At 45.3% G+C, this 16970-nt stretch overlaps 1 protein-coding gene across 1 annotated transcript; it reads left to right on the top strand.

Moving 5' to 3' along the window:
• Window positions 1–531: 531 nt before the first annotated feature.
• Window positions 532–12808, top strand: qser1 (glutamine and serine rich 1). The gene is made up of 13 exons (XM_035628001.2): window positions 532–990; window positions 3245–3354; window positions 3708–3845; window positions 4050–7346; window positions 8226–8533; window positions 8809–8925; window positions 9034–9167; window positions 9256–9443; window positions 9918–10055; window positions 10149–10246; window positions 10811–10957; window positions 11270–11365; window positions 11518–12808. The coding sequence occupies exons 1-13, from the start codon at window positions 881–883 to the stop codon at window positions 11656–11658; spliced, it is 5022 nt and encodes a 1673-aa protein (XP_035483894.2). The 5' UTR covers window positions 532–880; the 3' UTR covers window positions 11659–12808.
• Window positions 12809–16970: the final 4162 nt, after the last annotated feature.

Raw genomic sequence — 16970 nt, 5'->3', positions numbered from 1 at the left:
AAACAAACTCTTGTATCTCTTTAATTCTGTGTATGAAACTTGACTAATGGATGGATTCATAAGAGTTTTGAATACTTTATGGCTAATTTGTAAGTCTCTTGTTAAGTCTATGTAACCATATGAACTGGATGCAGTCAATTGTGTTGTTGGGGCTTCTTTTGAAATTACCTTATTTTAAAATGGGTGCATATTGCAATAATAAATAAACTATTCATAATAATAAAAACGGTTATTATTATCATTTATAATAATATTAATAATAAAATGTTTGAGTGGCAGCTTTGCATGTAAATCCATCTTATACTGTTGGTGTTAGAGGTGCCATGTCATGAAGTAGTAACAACATTTATTTTAATGTAATGTACAAAAAGAAGTAAAGGTCAACGGGTCCAGACCAGGTTGGTGTTATAATTATTCACTTTGCCAGGAATTAATTGATTGCACAAACATTCTTTACATCTTGCATTATTCCTACTATTTGAGCTGCCTGGAGGCAGGCGACAGGTCGCACACGAGGCGACATGATGTGAGGAGGAAGCATGCAGGTGGGAGTCGCATCAACTTTCTGCTGGAGCGAAGGAAAAGTACAAAAACTTTGCAGCTGAAGTCTTGCGGTGCATCCTGGGAAAGCGTCTAACATGGGGACGTGAAACCGTGCGGGGCTCTGGCGGATCTACATGACGGGCGATGAGCGAACACTAACCACACCGCGAGGCGAGGCGAGGAGAGGCGGCGATCGGTCAGAACACACGGCGGCTCCGGCCGAACGGCTCTGACGGGACTGTCTCGCCCCGCTCGGTCGGCGGCTCGGACCCGGGGCTGCTGCGATGTGCGCCCGCTGCTCCACGAAGCTCCGTCGGGGAAGTGGCTCTCTCACCGGATGATGGACAGGAACTACCCGACCTCCGGCTTCGCGGACGCGCTGGCTCCACCAGCACAGACCGCGGCTTCTTGGGCCTACGAGCGCAGCGCGGCTGGTATCAAACCAAGGTACGAGAAGAGGAGCCGAGCGGGGAGAGGGTGGGACGCCTCCCCGAAGGAGCTGTCGGGGCCGCGGGGGCGCCTGGGGCCGCTCCGGGGGGGGGCGACTGTGCGGAGCTCCGCGTTGGTGTCTGCGGAGGGAAGCGGAGAGAACTGGGGGCGACTCGAGCGGAGTCGCGGCGCCGCACTCGACTGTGTTTTTCTTAGCTGCCACCTTGCTAGTTTTCGCTAGCACACACACACACTCACACACACACACACACACACTCACACACACACACACACCCCGCGTCCCCTCGGCGTGGCCCCGGACAGAGCACAGACCAGTATTTAGTTTTCTGTAACAAGTTCCACCGGCGAGGAGGCGTGTGTCGACCGGGCTTCTCGAGCCACAGGTGCTCGCCGGAGCCCGGTCGACAGGGCACTAGCCACCGGGGCTAGTCGTGTCCCCCAGGTGGCTCCCGAGAGGAGCGGGACCCCCGCTGCTGGCGGGACCCCGTGTCCGAGTGTCGAGTCTTGTTACCGGAGTTGGAGGAACATTCGTGTCTTTTTTTCTTTTTGTTTTTTTTGTTTATTGTTTTAATATCTTCGATACAAGCGAAGTTGCCGAATGCACAACGTCGCGCGCCACCACACACGACAGTGAGGAGCAGAGGTCGCGCTTCATGACGCGGCAGCAGTCGGATGAGTTGGATTGTGTTCACAAACGTAGCACTTGCACGACCCTGTGCAACTTTTCAGTTGTTTACCAACCCAAAGAGAGAAAAAAAGAGTGAAGGGAAGAAACCAGAGCAGGTAGATCAACCAGAGCCCGACCGATATATCGGTTCGCCGATATCAGCCGTGCACACACACACATCGGTATCGGCCGATATCCCAAGAGCCCGGTAAATATCTGAGCCTTTAGATGTGCATATATGTTTACAGTTTGTGTAAAACAAGTGTTTGTTAGGAGTTCTATCTATTTGTGTTTTCAATTTATAGTTATTAACGATAAAGCTCATGGGTAAACTAAAACATCAAGCCTCAGTTACGTGTCTTTTTCATGAAAGTTTGGTAGCGGCATTTTAGGAATCATTGACAGATTTGATATATATTTTTATATCGGCGGACGTATCGGCCTCTGCCCCCCAAAAATCCATATCGGTCTGGCTCTAAAATCAATGTGATCAACTCAATCAAGACGACCAGAAGTTATGGCTCGGTTGACTTTTTTAATTACATAGCAAGACAATTTCTGAATTTACTTTTCTAGTGATCAAACAGTAATGATTCATCAAAGTAAATTAGACTGTTAATATGCAGATTACAGGTATGGAAATGCAAAGATTACCTCAGTTTTTCCATGTTTCGTGACCTAAATATCACTTGCGGCTTGTGTCAGTTGATTAGATTGAGTTTTTATCACTGATAAATAGTTGAGGACATTTGCTATAATTTCAGCAGTCTGTGAATCTAAGAAAAATTACACTATGCATAGTGACGTTACAGTCGCTCCAAACAAGAACAGACATTTTCACTTCAGTAGTGTATATATTTCTGTTCTTGGTTGGAGCATCTGTAACAAAACCCAATTTCCCCTGTGGATCGATAAAGTATTTCTGATTCTGAAATTATTCGTCACTTTCTGTCACTTTTCATCTGAGATACTTTACCACCACTTTCTGACCATCTTGGAACCACCTCCCTATTCACTTGAACGGGTCAGTGGTGTCAGACTTTGGACCCCCGTTGTACCTATTGAGCTTTTGTTGTTCCGTGATGCGTTAGTCTTCACAGCTTAATAGTCATTTCACAGAGAAGAGTTGCATAAGAGAAGAAAATATTAAGTGGAGGCAGATGACTCCCCTTCACCTCTGTGTTCTCTGTCCACAGATGTTCACCTATTGGCAAAAAAGGGTTTGAATCAGATTGGCTGGATCTGATTACCTTTAATTTTATTTCTGTTTCCTATCAAGGGAGAAGAATATATGAAGTTGTCTGTAAGATAGTGTACATAAGATACCATGACTCACTTTTTTTAACCTAATTGCCTCAGGCAAACATAACCACATTACCTCAAACCATAGTCATAGACCTATTGTTGTGTTTTCTGCAAATATGGTGTGGGGCTGCTCCTGCTGGTACACTCAGTCAGGACTCTGCAGAATGAACAGAGTTTGCTGTGTTTCAAGAGACGTGATGTACTTGTTCATACATACTTTGGTGCCCCGCTGCTTGTGAGGGCGAGAGCTCACATGTATGTGTTTGTGTGTTCATGCAGTCCCAGTTATGGTGCAGCACAACTTGATGCAGAGCTCCTCCAGCGACAAGGCTACACTTCCACCCACCAGCTCCCCACATACACTACGTCACATCTTCCTGCTGCAGCAGGTGAGTTATGAATGCAGTAGACGTTTTTTTTTATTAAGGCCAAAGAACTGCAGTTTGTTACTTCCTGGTAGTGGCATCTATTCTTGCAGATAGATAGGTTTTTTTTATGCAGAGGCTTGGGCCACCGCTAAAACAATTCATTTTCCACTCTATTGTGTTTGGGGTGGAAAAATCAGAGAATCTTATACCTAAAAAAAAAAAAAATGTAACCAACACCTGTCTGCATTACCCCAAAGAGGTTAACTTTATTTTAGGCTGCTGAATTCATTTATTTGCGTCGTACTTTGACACTGTCTAAAAGTTTTCGTTCACATTGTCTGTTTCTGTGATCATCTTCCTCTTTTTACCGTCAGGAACACTCGACTCGAACAGTAATAGCTCTGAGACCTCCATTATGAGCTTCCTGTCAGCCATGGAGTCTAGAAGCCTTCAGGCTGGTCCTGTTAGTGCCTCCCTGCTTTCTCCTTTCAGACCCCCATCATGGCCTGCTGGTGAGATTTCATTCATGCTTTTAGATATTTCAATGAAATATTAATTTTAGAATAAGTAGAAGAACAAAATTAAATCTGTTGGTCTTAGTATTTCAAACTTGTTGGCTTATCATCTTTTGTTAATACAGGTATATATTTGTTTTGTTAAATTTTGCTTCACATTGCCTGTTCTTTTTTAAAAATTGTCTGTTATGTGCCACACAGGTACAAACTCCTCCACCGAGCTGTACTTGACCGGTGCCCTGCCTTCTTCTGCCACTTTCCCCTCTCCTGCTGCTCTGTCGTCCTATCAGCACACTGGTGCCTACCCTTCCAGAAGTTATACTACCAACCCTTCCCTGGCTCTCCAGGATCCAGCCTTCAGCACTTCCACCAATGGCCTGTTTTCTCACCACGACCCCCTCCTACATCTCAAATCGAGCCAGACTGTGCTTCCTACTGCCCTTGCCTTCAATCATCTCTCTGCCCCAGCTTTGGGCTCCACTCTGCCTGTTCAGTCCTCCACTTACCGCTCAGCCCAGGAGTCCGCACCACACCTCCTACAACCCCAGTTCAGCCTTCTCCCTTCTACCCTGCCTACCGCTCATGGTGCCCCACAGCCCTACGCAGCCACAGTTTTTTCAGGTTCTATTGAAAGAGCTCTTCAGCGTGAATGTAGTGTGATCAAACACCACCAGAGGCCTTCTAGCAGCCACACATCCTCCGAGCAGTTGACAAACTCAGAGCACTCCTTGCCGGGATACTTTGGCTCCGGCAGTGAAGCAGATGTGTCGTACCAGCAGGACCCGTCCCGTCAGACTCCAGTGTCCTGCAGCCCTTCCACAGGAGTAGATTCATCTCAACGGGTCAACGGTGCTCCACAACCCAAAACAGACACAGTAACTCAAGCTTATTCGACCACTTCAGTGCCAAAGGCTAAAGACTGCTCTGCCAAACTAACTCCACACCCAGCTGGGGGTGAAGAAAGTCACGGGCACGCTCAGAACCTGACAGGAGGGTCTCCTGAGCGATATTCCTCCCCAGGACAGAACTCTGTTATTTCTAATCAGCAGTCACTCCACCTGTCTAGCCTTATGTCCAGCAGCCTGTCTCAAACCTATATGACCCCCCACACACAGTCACAGCCCTCCAGTTCCACCGCCGACAAACTGTCTTCCCTTTACAAGACTCTGCCTTCTCTCTCTAGCCAGTCTGGCAACGTGGCAACTGTTAGCCAGACTCTTGTTTACTCCACCAGTCCAAGCCTGAGCCAGGAGCAGGAGGTCCAGTATGGAGCCCAGGTCCAGGGCTTGTGTCAGGGGAATCTCTCTGAGAGCTACCCCACATCCCACTCTCAGGGTGCCCCACATGTGACTTTTACGTCTCAGTCACAAGGGCAAGCTTCAGCAACTCATTCTCAGAGCTACGCCGCAGGACAATCCCTTAACCAATCCCTTAACTCCTCCTACGCACCAACATGTGTGCGGAGTCTGCCTGCATCCAATTCTCCACAGGACTACACTCTCATGCAAGCCTCACTGGGAGGCAAAACACACGACACCCTGTCCCAGCAACAGACACACACTCATAAATACGTTTTGTCTGCACCACTGCCCACTTACTCTTCAGCTGCTCAAGCCTTACAAAATAACGTCAGATCCTCAATACAGGACGTAAAGCCAACATATGGCAAACAGAAACTTGAAGAGCTTCCCATGCAGGACCTAGAGGCTCTCCAGCAGGCATCTATGGAGGGGTCTGCAGCAGACAACAACATGGCGGCTCACAATGTCATATATGCTGTTTCGAAAATGGATGATCATCAGAAAACGCAAAGTGTCATACGAAGCAATTCCCGCTCTGATGACCAGCTCATGGGACTGGGCCATACACACACGGAACAGGTAAAGCATGAAAGAATGGGTTCTCTGAGCCAACAGCACATTCACCTAAGCGGTGCCAATGGTCAGGACACTGCCAACATAAAACCTGCACACGTACCTCTGAGCTCAGAGCAGCTCAAGCAGCACCCCCTCCAACTCAAACTTCCTGAGCCTCATCAACAAAACCACCAGAATCACAACCAGTCCCAGACCCAGGCAGCACACACCCAATTCATCACCGTCCCCAGCACTCAGGTTCTCCTTGAGCCCAACCAGATGATTCTGCTTCAGCAGCCCACTGTCCACCATGGTCAAAACACTTCGAAGGTGGTATCAGTACAAAATGTCCAACCGCCCCATGGTTTGGGCCCGGTTCACGTTCAGTATCTTCAGATGGATCGTGAACTGCTGGGTCCCACGGTCACCGAAACCCACAGTCAGCAAGGCACCATAGTGTCCGAGCAGAGCTCGGGATGCCCCAACTCCTCCAAACACCACTACAGCCACTCGGCAAATCAGCAGGCAAATGATGCCAAGAACCACTTTGCTCTCAACTCCATTTGCTTCCCCGAATCTATGCTGCTCGCAGATGACCGAAACATTTTGTCAAATGTTGATGACATCCTGGCGGCAACGGTAGCGGCCTGTGGTGTCACACCGCAAGACTTTGTCAAAGCCGCCTCCTCTGCTGAGGCTGAAATGGCAGTGATGGTAAGCCCCACTGATTCCAAAGGGCACTTCCACACTGTGGACGTGAGGAACATGTCCCCTAGTTTCTCATCGGCACAACCACCAATCCTCACCAACACTATCTCCCACACGTTGACCATGACACTAAACGGACCTCAGATGGCCACCGACTCTCTGGGTCAGTCTGTTCACCACAGCAGCAGTTCTGAGATTCACACAAATGGAGATGGAGGAAGCTCTGAGAATGATTATCACTTAGTGTATGACCCCTCAGGTCTACAGGGCAGAGTCAAAGGGAATTCCAAGTGTATTAAAACAGAGGACGGCCTTACGGAGTGCGGAGAAGACTTTCCCAGAAAAAAGGCGCGCTCCAAGTCCTTGACAAAACCAGGTTGTCCTGATGAGGATGGTGGACAGGCCAGAGCGGCAAAGCGCGGTGGGCAGGCAAAGCGGCAAAACTCCAGGGGTAGTGACGTTGGCTCACCATCCGCCGCACACAATGTCTATGATGGTTGTCCACAGCAGGAGAGAATGCGGCAGAAGATCCGTGAAGTGGAAGAGAAACAGCCAGAGGTGAAAACTGGCTTCATTGGCTCCTTCCTAGACTTCATCAAATCTGGCCCCAAACAGCAGTACTCTCCAAGTCCAACGCGGACGATTAGTCGGCCCAGAAAGCTGTGCGCCTCGTCCAAACCACCACCACCGTGTGCTCTCTCCGCTTTGCCGGCCAAACTGCAGACTCTGCCGGGGCCCCTGATTTCCCAGGAGAGTCGAGTAACAAGCGCTCACCAGAAACGTCTGGATGAAGATCTGCACAAGAACTTGGAAACGCTGCCGTCTTTCAGCTCGGACGAAGAGGAGAACACTGGGAAGAATCAGGCCCTGAGGAACAGCATCAGCTCGGCACTCTCAGCTCTGGATGAGGCGTCGGATCGGAAAACTAGGGCAGGTAAGAACACTCTGCCTAAGTTTGTCTCCAAGTTACCAGAGCATCCACCAACTGTTATTTATATTGATCTTCATCTGCTATGATTTCAATTCCAATGCTCATCCATATTTCCCGCTTATCCACCTATTCAAATGTATTTTATAAGCCAATGTTATAAATGTTTTGAAGCACAAGCAGCCATGCAAGAGGTTTCCTCTAAAATTTGCAAAAATGTTGATTTAAATCACAACCTATTTCATAAAAATAAAAAGAATATATGTAGTTGATACTGGTGTGCTCATCTGGCATTTAAAACCAGCTGGTACGGACACATTTTGGTCAGTACCAAAGCAGTCTTGAGATTCAGTTCCCAAAAATGAATTCACATGACTCATGTTAATGGAAAACAGGTTGTCCAGACCCCAGGCTCACCAAGGTCCATAAACATTGTCTACTTTAAGCTCCACAGACACGACAGTGCAACCTGAGAGATTTGTTTACAAGCTACCACTACCCACAGCTAAAACCTCAGTGGACGTTAAGGTCGTTTTAGTTATTGGTTGTTCTTAAGTGCAGACCACCTCTGTTTCAATTCAGCACTAATCTTTTGTCACGTGTCATTTCTCTCATCTTCGCACTGTGGGCTGTCACACAAAAATACCTCAAACATGTTGAGAAGTGTTTTATTTTTATTTCTATGAAACTCAAAACACTTATATTAGTTGTTTTTGGAAAGACGCAGCAGAAATATGGAATTAGATGTTTACTGTATTACTAAATTTTTCTCTTCTGTTAATGCTGTCCTTATTTCCCACACGTGTGTGGTCCAGTAAAGTTGTCATTTTAGGAAAATGTTTTTCTTCAGCGCATTCATACACCACATCTTCAACCCTTCTCCAGATAACCACATCCCTGGTTCCTTGATGAAAACAGACCAAGTTCCCACAGTGCCGCACGCTGTCAAAGAGACCTGTTTCCCACAGGTAGCCCCTCCTCCGCAAACGACAACAAACACCGTTCCGGAAGGCGCCGCGTATGCTGCCAAAGATAACTCCAAAGAGACCGGGACAGACCAGGTGGCCATGCAGTTGATGAGCGTGGCCATCGAGGGACTGACCGACGAGGAACTGTCAGACAGCGGAGGGGAGGGGATGTACCGGGAGAGAGACGAGTTTGTCGTCAGGAATGAAGACATCGAAAACTTGAAGGTACGATGATGTGGTAAAATGAAAATGGATGCATGTGAACAAGAAGTGAGTTAGTTGTAGTGGAAATCATTGTATAGATGAGGGTTCTTTTATTAAATGCGTAATGTGGCACGTCAGAGTTACACTACTGTATATAGCCTTGCAAACCTGCTCTCGCCCAACACTTTTCCTGTAACAGCCAAGCTGCTCAACCCAAAATTCTGAAAAGATTTTCTAACTCTCATACAACAACTATTGCTGCATACTGAAGCCTGCTCTGACACACACATGTCCAGGTAACAATGAGAGGAGGGAGTGAGCCTCCGGCCATCTGGAAAGTCCAGAAAGCTCTGCTGCAGAAATTTGTGCCTGAGCTCCGCGACGGAAAGAGAGTCTTCTCAGCCACCAACAGTGTGAGTAAAAGCAGACAGGCCAATACCCATATATACTCTGTGTGTGTCTGTGTGTCGCATGCCGCGTGCGCGCAATCATTTACATTTTTTTTTTCTTTGTGTGTGTAGTATCTTGGCTACTTTGGTGATGCCAAGACCATGTACCAGAGGGTATATGTGAAGTTCTTGGACACCGTGAACAAAAGGGAGTATGTACGAGTCTGTAGTCGTAAGCCACGTTGCAAGCCTATGAACTCACTAAGGTACGATAATTGGATTGACTGATGCAGTTTTTTGTTTTTTTTTAACATGCCTCTTTAGTGGTGTAACTGTCTTGGTTCTGCCACCCAGGGGTGTTCAGGTGAAAACGTTGCTGGGCTTGACAGCCAACGCTTCCTCGGTGTCCCCGAGCCAAAAGCCCCGACCCAAACACCCAAAGCCGCGGGCAGAACCCCCACCCAAGAAAAGAAGGAAATGGAAGGAGGAGTTTTCACCTGCAGCCTCGGGTTCATCTGCAGAGGAAGGTGGTGAAGATAACGGTAAAGCGGCCTTTTGACTTTAATTAAATTTGGGCTACTTCCACACGCTTTCATTTAAGAAACAAAGACAATCTCTGTCCAGATGAGCATTTCAGCTCTGCATCAGAAATAACTATATAACTAAAATTATAATAACATGCCTGAAAATGCAGATCACATGAACATTCACGTACACTGGTCATGTACGTGCTGGTGTAAACGGTGGTGAAAAGCAGGACATGGGATTTCTTTGTTTGGGCTGAAGAAGACAGTGAGACTGCTACTGAAAGTCAGGGTTGGCTAGACTTTGCATTCACCACTGGAAGTCAAGTGGTGGTTGATGAGATCCAAACTGGTGGCGAATGAGGAGGACGGCATAAACATAGCAAAAGTGATGCATTTTAGAAACAAATCGTATTTATATTGACGTACCCTTAATAATTTTCATATAAGTTGATCTCTCTCTCCCTCTCTCTCATGTACACACACTCTTAGAGTTAAACCACACTGTGCCGTTTGCTTCACGGATCCTCAACACACGAACCATGAAGGAGACGTTCAAGAGTTTCATGGAACTGCTCATCAGCGTTGCCCTGGACGAAGATGTGATGACGGCACTTGAGAGGGCGAATGGTGAGTGGCGTTACTTTTTCGGACAGTGGGCTATTTGCTCTCAGCGAGACGGATGCCGAATAATAGGTTAAAATCTGAGTTGTCATATTTCAGATGAGTTGCTGCTACCACACATGAGAAGAGTGGATGGGATGATCACTGACAACAAGAAACGGCTGCTTAACAAACTGCAAATAGGGCAAGTCCTGAAGGTGGGTGTGTCTTCAAAACTACACATTGAAGTCTTGTTCCGTGCATAAGAGAATCTCAGTTGAGAAGCAGAAGTAGGGTTGGTGATTACCGATCAATCAAACACTTGGCAGATCATCTACTTCAACATTTTCTAATTCTTTGTTGTCCCATGTTCTTAAAACGCTGTGGAAATGCAAACAGTAATGCACGAAAGGGGTTTTAAGTTGAAAGTTTAGTCCTGTTACTGTGGCTCCACAGTTCCTGGAGTTTTTTGTCATTAAGGCAAAATGATTTAACACCCACATTTCATAATGTGCCTCTTTGTAGTAAAAAAGGGTAAATCCTAAGCAGAGAGATGGTATTTTGTTGTCATTTTAATGTCTAATGCACCTCACTCGTTATTTGATTTCCTTGGCATTATTCCCACTTGACACTAACAAAATTAAAGACAAATGTACGAAAACATAAACTTTCAAAAACTACTAAATCAAAAACTTTGATGAAAAAGGGGGAAAGATAAAATACTCAGGACCCTGACTGCAGTGCATGAAAGCTAAGTAACTTGTCTGTTCTGTGCCCTTCAGACGGCTCTCGACAACTTCCCAGAGATCTCGGTGGTCACGGAACTAAAGAAGGACGGGGAAACTCCGGCCTTCAAGGTGCGTCTCAGCGGGAAGGCCTACAACAAGAAGACCCTGAAGCCCTACAAGATGCCTAACAAAGTGCCACAAGTACGTCAAAGGTCATCGAGGTGCATCTCGGATGATGTGATCACGAGTGACCACTTGCGTCCTTGATGTGTTCACATCGTGGGTGTGCTCACACCTGTACCTTTTCACTTGTGACTTGTGTCACAGGGACCATGTTTTGGTAAAGTTCAGTGTGCGTTTAGTTTCTGTCCAGCAGAGGGTGCAGTGACACCATATGTGTTTCTGTCCCATTTCTTTGTACTGATTAACGCCATTGTTTTCTGATATGCTTCCTCTTCTTAGACTCATTTCTAAAAGGTGAGTTTTAAAGACTTTTCTTTTTCCCCTTTCAAGGAGTACACCGTGGACCAGCAGAAAACTCAGTGGTTCTCTCTGTACCACTCGTTGCAACATTACAAGTACCACACATACCTCATGTGTAAGGACGAGGTGAGACATGGTCCTTACACACATTCACTCTTCAGTTCTGCTTTGCAGCTTTTACCTTAGATGCTATTATTCTGTGCTGCTTCTTTTGTATTAAACTCAGTTAAGCGATTCATGATAAATACTCAATACGGTTTCTGGCTCTGCCTTCACAGATTGCATCTCTGCGGGTGCAGGCCGGGGACCTGGGGCAGGAGGAGACTGTACAGACGTGTCTGCAGAACGGAGTTTGGGTGGAGGGGCTATTTGATCGCTTTGGAGAGCTAATGAATCAAGTGCAGCAGGCCTGCCGATGATCCATGCCTGTCAAGGCTGGTTAAAAAGAAAAAGACTTAAAGACACTAAGTCTAATACTTAAAAAATAAGAAGATGCCACCATCTCGAAGTGGCAGCAGAGAAGGATGGAAGGAATCTCTCCCTTCCAGCCACGCAGAGATTTGAATCAGGGACCCGTCGGTTGACTCGCGTGGAAGAAGTTCAAGGGGCCTGTGGCATAAAAAGGGGCAAGTGGTGAACACGGCAGTTCAGTGGTGGGACAGCAGTTAAGTTAATGGTCTGCATCACTGCATCCCAGCAGAAAGCTGTAAGCCGCATCAACCGAGAACAAGGACTCGTCTGTGACTGTTTTGGAAGATTCTCCTAGCCTTTGTAGTTACACGGCCACTTTTATGGGCCTTTTTTCATAGATTTCTAATTTTTTAAAATATTTTTTTTAGTTAAACGCCAGATTATAACCATTGAGTATGCACTAGATAGAAAGCAATTGGCATAGGAAGTAGAGTACAGCAACAAAAAAAACAATGCAGCAATCTGATATACAGTTGTAACAAGCCTTCATCAATCATTTGATAAGTAGGCTCACATACAGAGTTGATATATTGTAAAGAAAAAAAATCTCTATATTATATATAACCTTTAGTTATATACTGTTTGTAAAACATCCATTTTATAATGGAGTGCCAACTTATATATATATATAATGTACATTTTGTATAAAGGAGCAGGGAGGTGGGAACTGCAGTGTTTCTCTGGAGGAGAACTTTAGTAACTATATACTGTATCGATACTGTTGTTTAACTTTAGTGCTTCAAACTCCCCTTTGCTTATAAGATGCGAGTGATGGAAATGCAGTTCCAGTGCTGCTTTTTAAAAAAATCATAATCAAATATTATTACTTTGATTTATCTGAGGGTAAAATGAAAAAAAATGAAATAAAGCTGTCTTCATACTCCTTTACATAGTCCACAATTTTTGACAAATAGATATATATTTTTCACAGAAGTAAATATTGTTGTTTTCGCTCGTTCAGTAGTTTTTCAGACACTTTTTTGTCCTCCCCACAGGTTTTTTTTATTGACTCTATAAGTCAGTTACCAGTTTTATGCTCCAAAAATGATCTTGTCCTTTAAAGATGCAGTTTGTAAATAAAGTGCCGCATGTATTAGATATTCGTTTTTGTCTGCGGTGATTTCTCTGAGCACTTGCATACAAAGATTCTTGCAAAATCCATCATCATTGCTGAATCACATACTGATGTCCAAAGTCATAAGAAGGTGGGAAAATACTTCTCTTTTAAATCTCACAGGAACAAAATTGTGATGGTCCATCGCTCTCCAGAAATATTAAACCAGAGCCCACAGAACATGAATATCTAAATACTTTTCACTGTCTTTACAGAGACGTGAAGAAGGGAAGGTGAGAGACGGGCGTCCCCCAGTAGATGTTTATAACAGCAACAAAAGTCCTACTGATGCATCCTGGCATCCCAGGAAGCTACAGGTGAATGTTCCTGGTTTGCTTCATGTTCTTCTTTATGACCTTTTTCTTTAATACAACAGCAATTTTACTACTGATCTGTACCATCCAATCCACAACTCAAAAATAGTGGCAGAGAACCAAAACAAAATGCTCTTTGACCACCGTAGGCTGGTTAGTGTTAAAACTTCACCTGCTTGTTGGAGTGTGTAGTTGATGTTGGCCTGTGTCCTTCTGGGGGGGGGGAGGAAGCAAACAAGGGGAGAGACTTGTCGTGATGCTCACCCACCATGTTCTCATGACCAAACTATTCACTGTGAAGGGGTGGCAGACCTTGTGTCATCTGAAAGGGTCTTGGGGCTGTTGAATAAAATATGATTGTCCAGCCAAGCCAGCCACAATGCAACATTACTGGCAACCCCCACCCTTACAAAAAAAAGAAAGAAAAAACACAAACGTGTCTCTGTGCTGCGGCGACAGTTCTGTGAGGAAAGCCACTGTCCTCTGTCCTTTGGACTCGGAGAGGGACGGGGGTGGAGGACGGCCGGCCGGTCAGACGAGCGATTGAGATTCCAGTACGGGCACAACTGCTGGAGACAGACACTGTACGTCTGCTCGCCAGATGAAAAGCACATGAATTTTTAATGCATTGCATTGTTCCATATGTGGGAGACGAGACTGAGAGGGCCCTCGAGGCAGCACGAGGGTGTTGTGAGAAAGGCACAGAAACTGGTGAAGGCTGCAGATCACTGACAGCTGCTTGGTTTTGGAAATGCCCTCTGCTGAAACCTCTTGTTGTCGCTGTGATGATGGTGTAGATTCAGTCAAGAACACACTTGCAGAGTGTATTGTAGAAATCTGTGGGCTGGTGGGTTGGGACTTACAGATTCATCCTCAACTTACTTTCATCCTAGTCTCGTCCCTCCGACGACTCGGCACCTGCATCTGTGCATTTAGCAGCGATGGACAGTAACAACGCAGTTACTCAAACGCAATAGGTTCAGATTTAATTGTGCTTTAACTGAGTTTTTTTTCTTCATTTTTCAAAAGAAAAAAACTGTACCTGCATGACAAAACATTTCCATAATAATGGAATGGAATAATCGGTTTCCTGGAGGAAATGATTTTAAGTGTAAACAAACTACAACTGGAATAACATTGCGTTACCAATTAGTATGAAGGGGAAAGAGAAGGAAATATGCAGCGACTTTCCTTGCAAATCTAGAGTAAATATTGCTTTGACCTTGTGGACTAGGATTTCTGATTGTATTAACCAGAGTGCGCCCCCCCCCCCCCCCCCCCCCCCACCCCTTCTCTCTCCCTCTTTTTTCTGTGTTGGTGCAACGCCTGTGACACTAAAACTACAGCTTCAGCTTTTTCACCAGTTTACAAAATACCAGCACGTCTGACTGCGACGTCTCCGTTTGAAGAGTTGTAAAACCAGTTCCATCTTCGACCCAAGGCCTCTCACTGTAACTGAAACTCGAAAGGCCCAGAGTAACCTCTTATTTAGGAGGAAGGCGTGGCGTTCCTTTCCTTGGTTATGTGAGGGTGTGATAACTGATTAAATATTAAAAACGTAATCTATATCAGCAGAAACTCATACTTTAGTTCTCCTACAACTTTCGGTGAGCTCAGATTTTTGACCTTGATGCTTCTTTTTCTTTTTCTTACTTTTGATGAAAATGTTGAGTGCTTTTGTGCAGAGTTGAAAGTAAAGCGTGGAGTGGATTCAAACAAGTTGAAAATTCTAATTTTCTATAGTTTTATTGTGCTTATTTTGGTTGGTTTTGGACTATCAGTATTTCACTTCTGTCTCATTGAACCTTAGTTTCGCCAGACAGGTTTAATCCAAACCTTTCGGATCAAAGCAACAAGAACCTTTTTCTAAATTATCATTTGTGGTTTAATGCATCTTTATTACAGTAGATAACACCAGAATACAGATGCATCCAAGGTCCCTGGCCAGACTCAAACCATGGACATTTGCAGTTCATAGTCAGTGTCGCGACTCCATAACCATGTGTGTCTCTGTTTTATGTTCTTAAAGGGCTACTCTAGAAATTGAACACGTTCATAAAACCGATGGACAGATTGAGAAAAGAATACTCAACTTGGTGGACCAGATGCCGAGATGTGATGGGGGCCAACCATTACATTTCTACATTTCCCATAATGCAACATTAGCATCTAAATAGAGTACCTACCCACCTAATAAAGTACATAATGCAAATTTGACATCTCACCCTGTTTATATGGGCTGAGTAGTGTTTCTTATGATGAGCACATTGAACGTCAAAAAATGCAGATGTGCTGTTTTGTCAGAGTTTACGGAACTTTGTTTCGTTCCCAAAGTTTACAGCCCCTGACCTCCAAAAAACCCCCACTAAGACCCCCTGTATGACGATGGGTGGTTGAAACATATAGTGGGTGCTGTTTTGAGCTAGTTTGCACAAAAAAACCCAAACAAGTCACCTACGTGCTGCTGCAACTGATGCTTTTGCTTATCTGTCATCATCGCCTCAGGGCACGTGTGGACAAAAACAAAATCATAAGGCTGATGATGTTTTTAGTTCATGGTTTTATTTTATTTTTTTAAATCTTTTGTAACAATGTGCTATTTTTAATATATATTTGATTCATGGGAATCATGTCACAATCCTCACCAAGGCTGTTTTTTGACTCCTTGTCTGGGAACCAGTGCCTTAGAGAAACCTGTCTGGCTCAAGAGCAGCATGACAGCACGAGGGACAAGGGAAGACATTTTCTTTTATTTGATCAAACAGTTTGTGTTTCATCAAACGGCTGTGTGACCTATAATGACTACACACTTCTCTCTACGTCTTCGTCATCGCTCACACATTTTTTTACTTCACCTGGTGGGAAAGAGCATTTTTCTACACAGGAGAGCTGCATAGGACTGCAAACCAACCGGTTTGTCCCAGTTCCACGCCTCACCTGTTGCGTGCTTGGGCCTCATGAACATAATACCTGTCTTACTTTCAGTCTCCCCTTCAGCGAGGGGCCATCATTGGGTTTCCAGTGTCCGCTTGCTGCTTTTCCATCGTCGGATTACACCTTGGAGAAAGGAGGCACCGGGTTCCATGAGTCCATGAAATCTGTCCCTGTGCTGCAGCTCTACTGCACTGTTACTGTGTACGTCTGGTGGGTGGGGAGGTGACATGTTTGTTTATGATAGCTGACTTGAGAGTGTTCAGATGAGGATCCCTGATGTGGTGGAATAATGGCATCAGGGCCACTTCTGACACCTGAGGCACCTGCAGGCATGTGACGTCAAACGGGACAGAGGAGAGGTTTACCCCCAACCATTCCAAACTCTTCTCTTCTCTTCTCTTTTCTTCCCCTTGTGAAACACTTATGGTCCTTATCTGATTTACCTACAGTACACTGTGGTTACAGGGTGTGACTGAATTAAAGGTTGTTTCCTGGATTTCCTTTCCTTTTCCCCCCTCAAAACTGAAAGTATTTTTACTTGATCAGTAGATGTTTATGACCAATGAGATTATTATTATTATTATTCTCCTATATTAATATTCACTATGGGATGAAAAAGAATCTCATAGGACTTCCTGTGATCAAGATCCAATAATTTGAGCCATCTGCTGTGAAACCATGCTTGGGTTACACCATGGTTCCTCAAGCACAGCACATCAATCTTCAAATAAAGTTTCAGTGTGTCAATGTCAAATAAAACGAGAGTTTGTGCGCCTTTTGTTAACCCGGGGAAGCAGTGGGAGGCTCATTGTCCGGGTAATGCAGACATTACGCGGCCATGTGATGGACATGAATAATGTATGAGAGTGGGCGGGGACGGTTTCGGGGCTGACTGCTG

Source organism: Scophthalmus maximus, chromosome 4 (assembly GCF_022379125.1).
Source record: "Scophthalmus maximus strain ysfricsl-2021 chromosome 4, ASM2237912v1, whole genome shotgun sequence".
NCBI lineage: Eukaryota > Metazoa > Chordata > Actinopteri > Pleuronectiformes > Scophthalmidae > Scophthalmus > Scophthalmus maximus.
The sequence above is the reverse complement of the archived record's forward strand: the minus strand, read 5'-3'. Positions and strand labels throughout refer to the sequence as shown.

Excerpts from the sequence above, each read along its gene's own strand:
- qser1 (XM_035628001.2), top strand. The coding sequence starts at position 881 with ATGATGGACAGGAACTACCCGACCTCCGGCTTCGCGGACGCGCTGGCT. Across the intron at positions 10,056-10,148 it reads GGCACTTGAGAGGGCGAATG|ATGAGTTGCTGCTACCACAC; the intron begins GTGAGTGGCGTT and ends GTCATATTTCAG. Across the intron at positions 10,247-10,810 it reads AAATAGGGCAAGTCCTGAAG|ACGGCTCTCGACAACTTCCC; the intron begins GTGGGTGTGTCT and ends TGTGCCCTTCAG.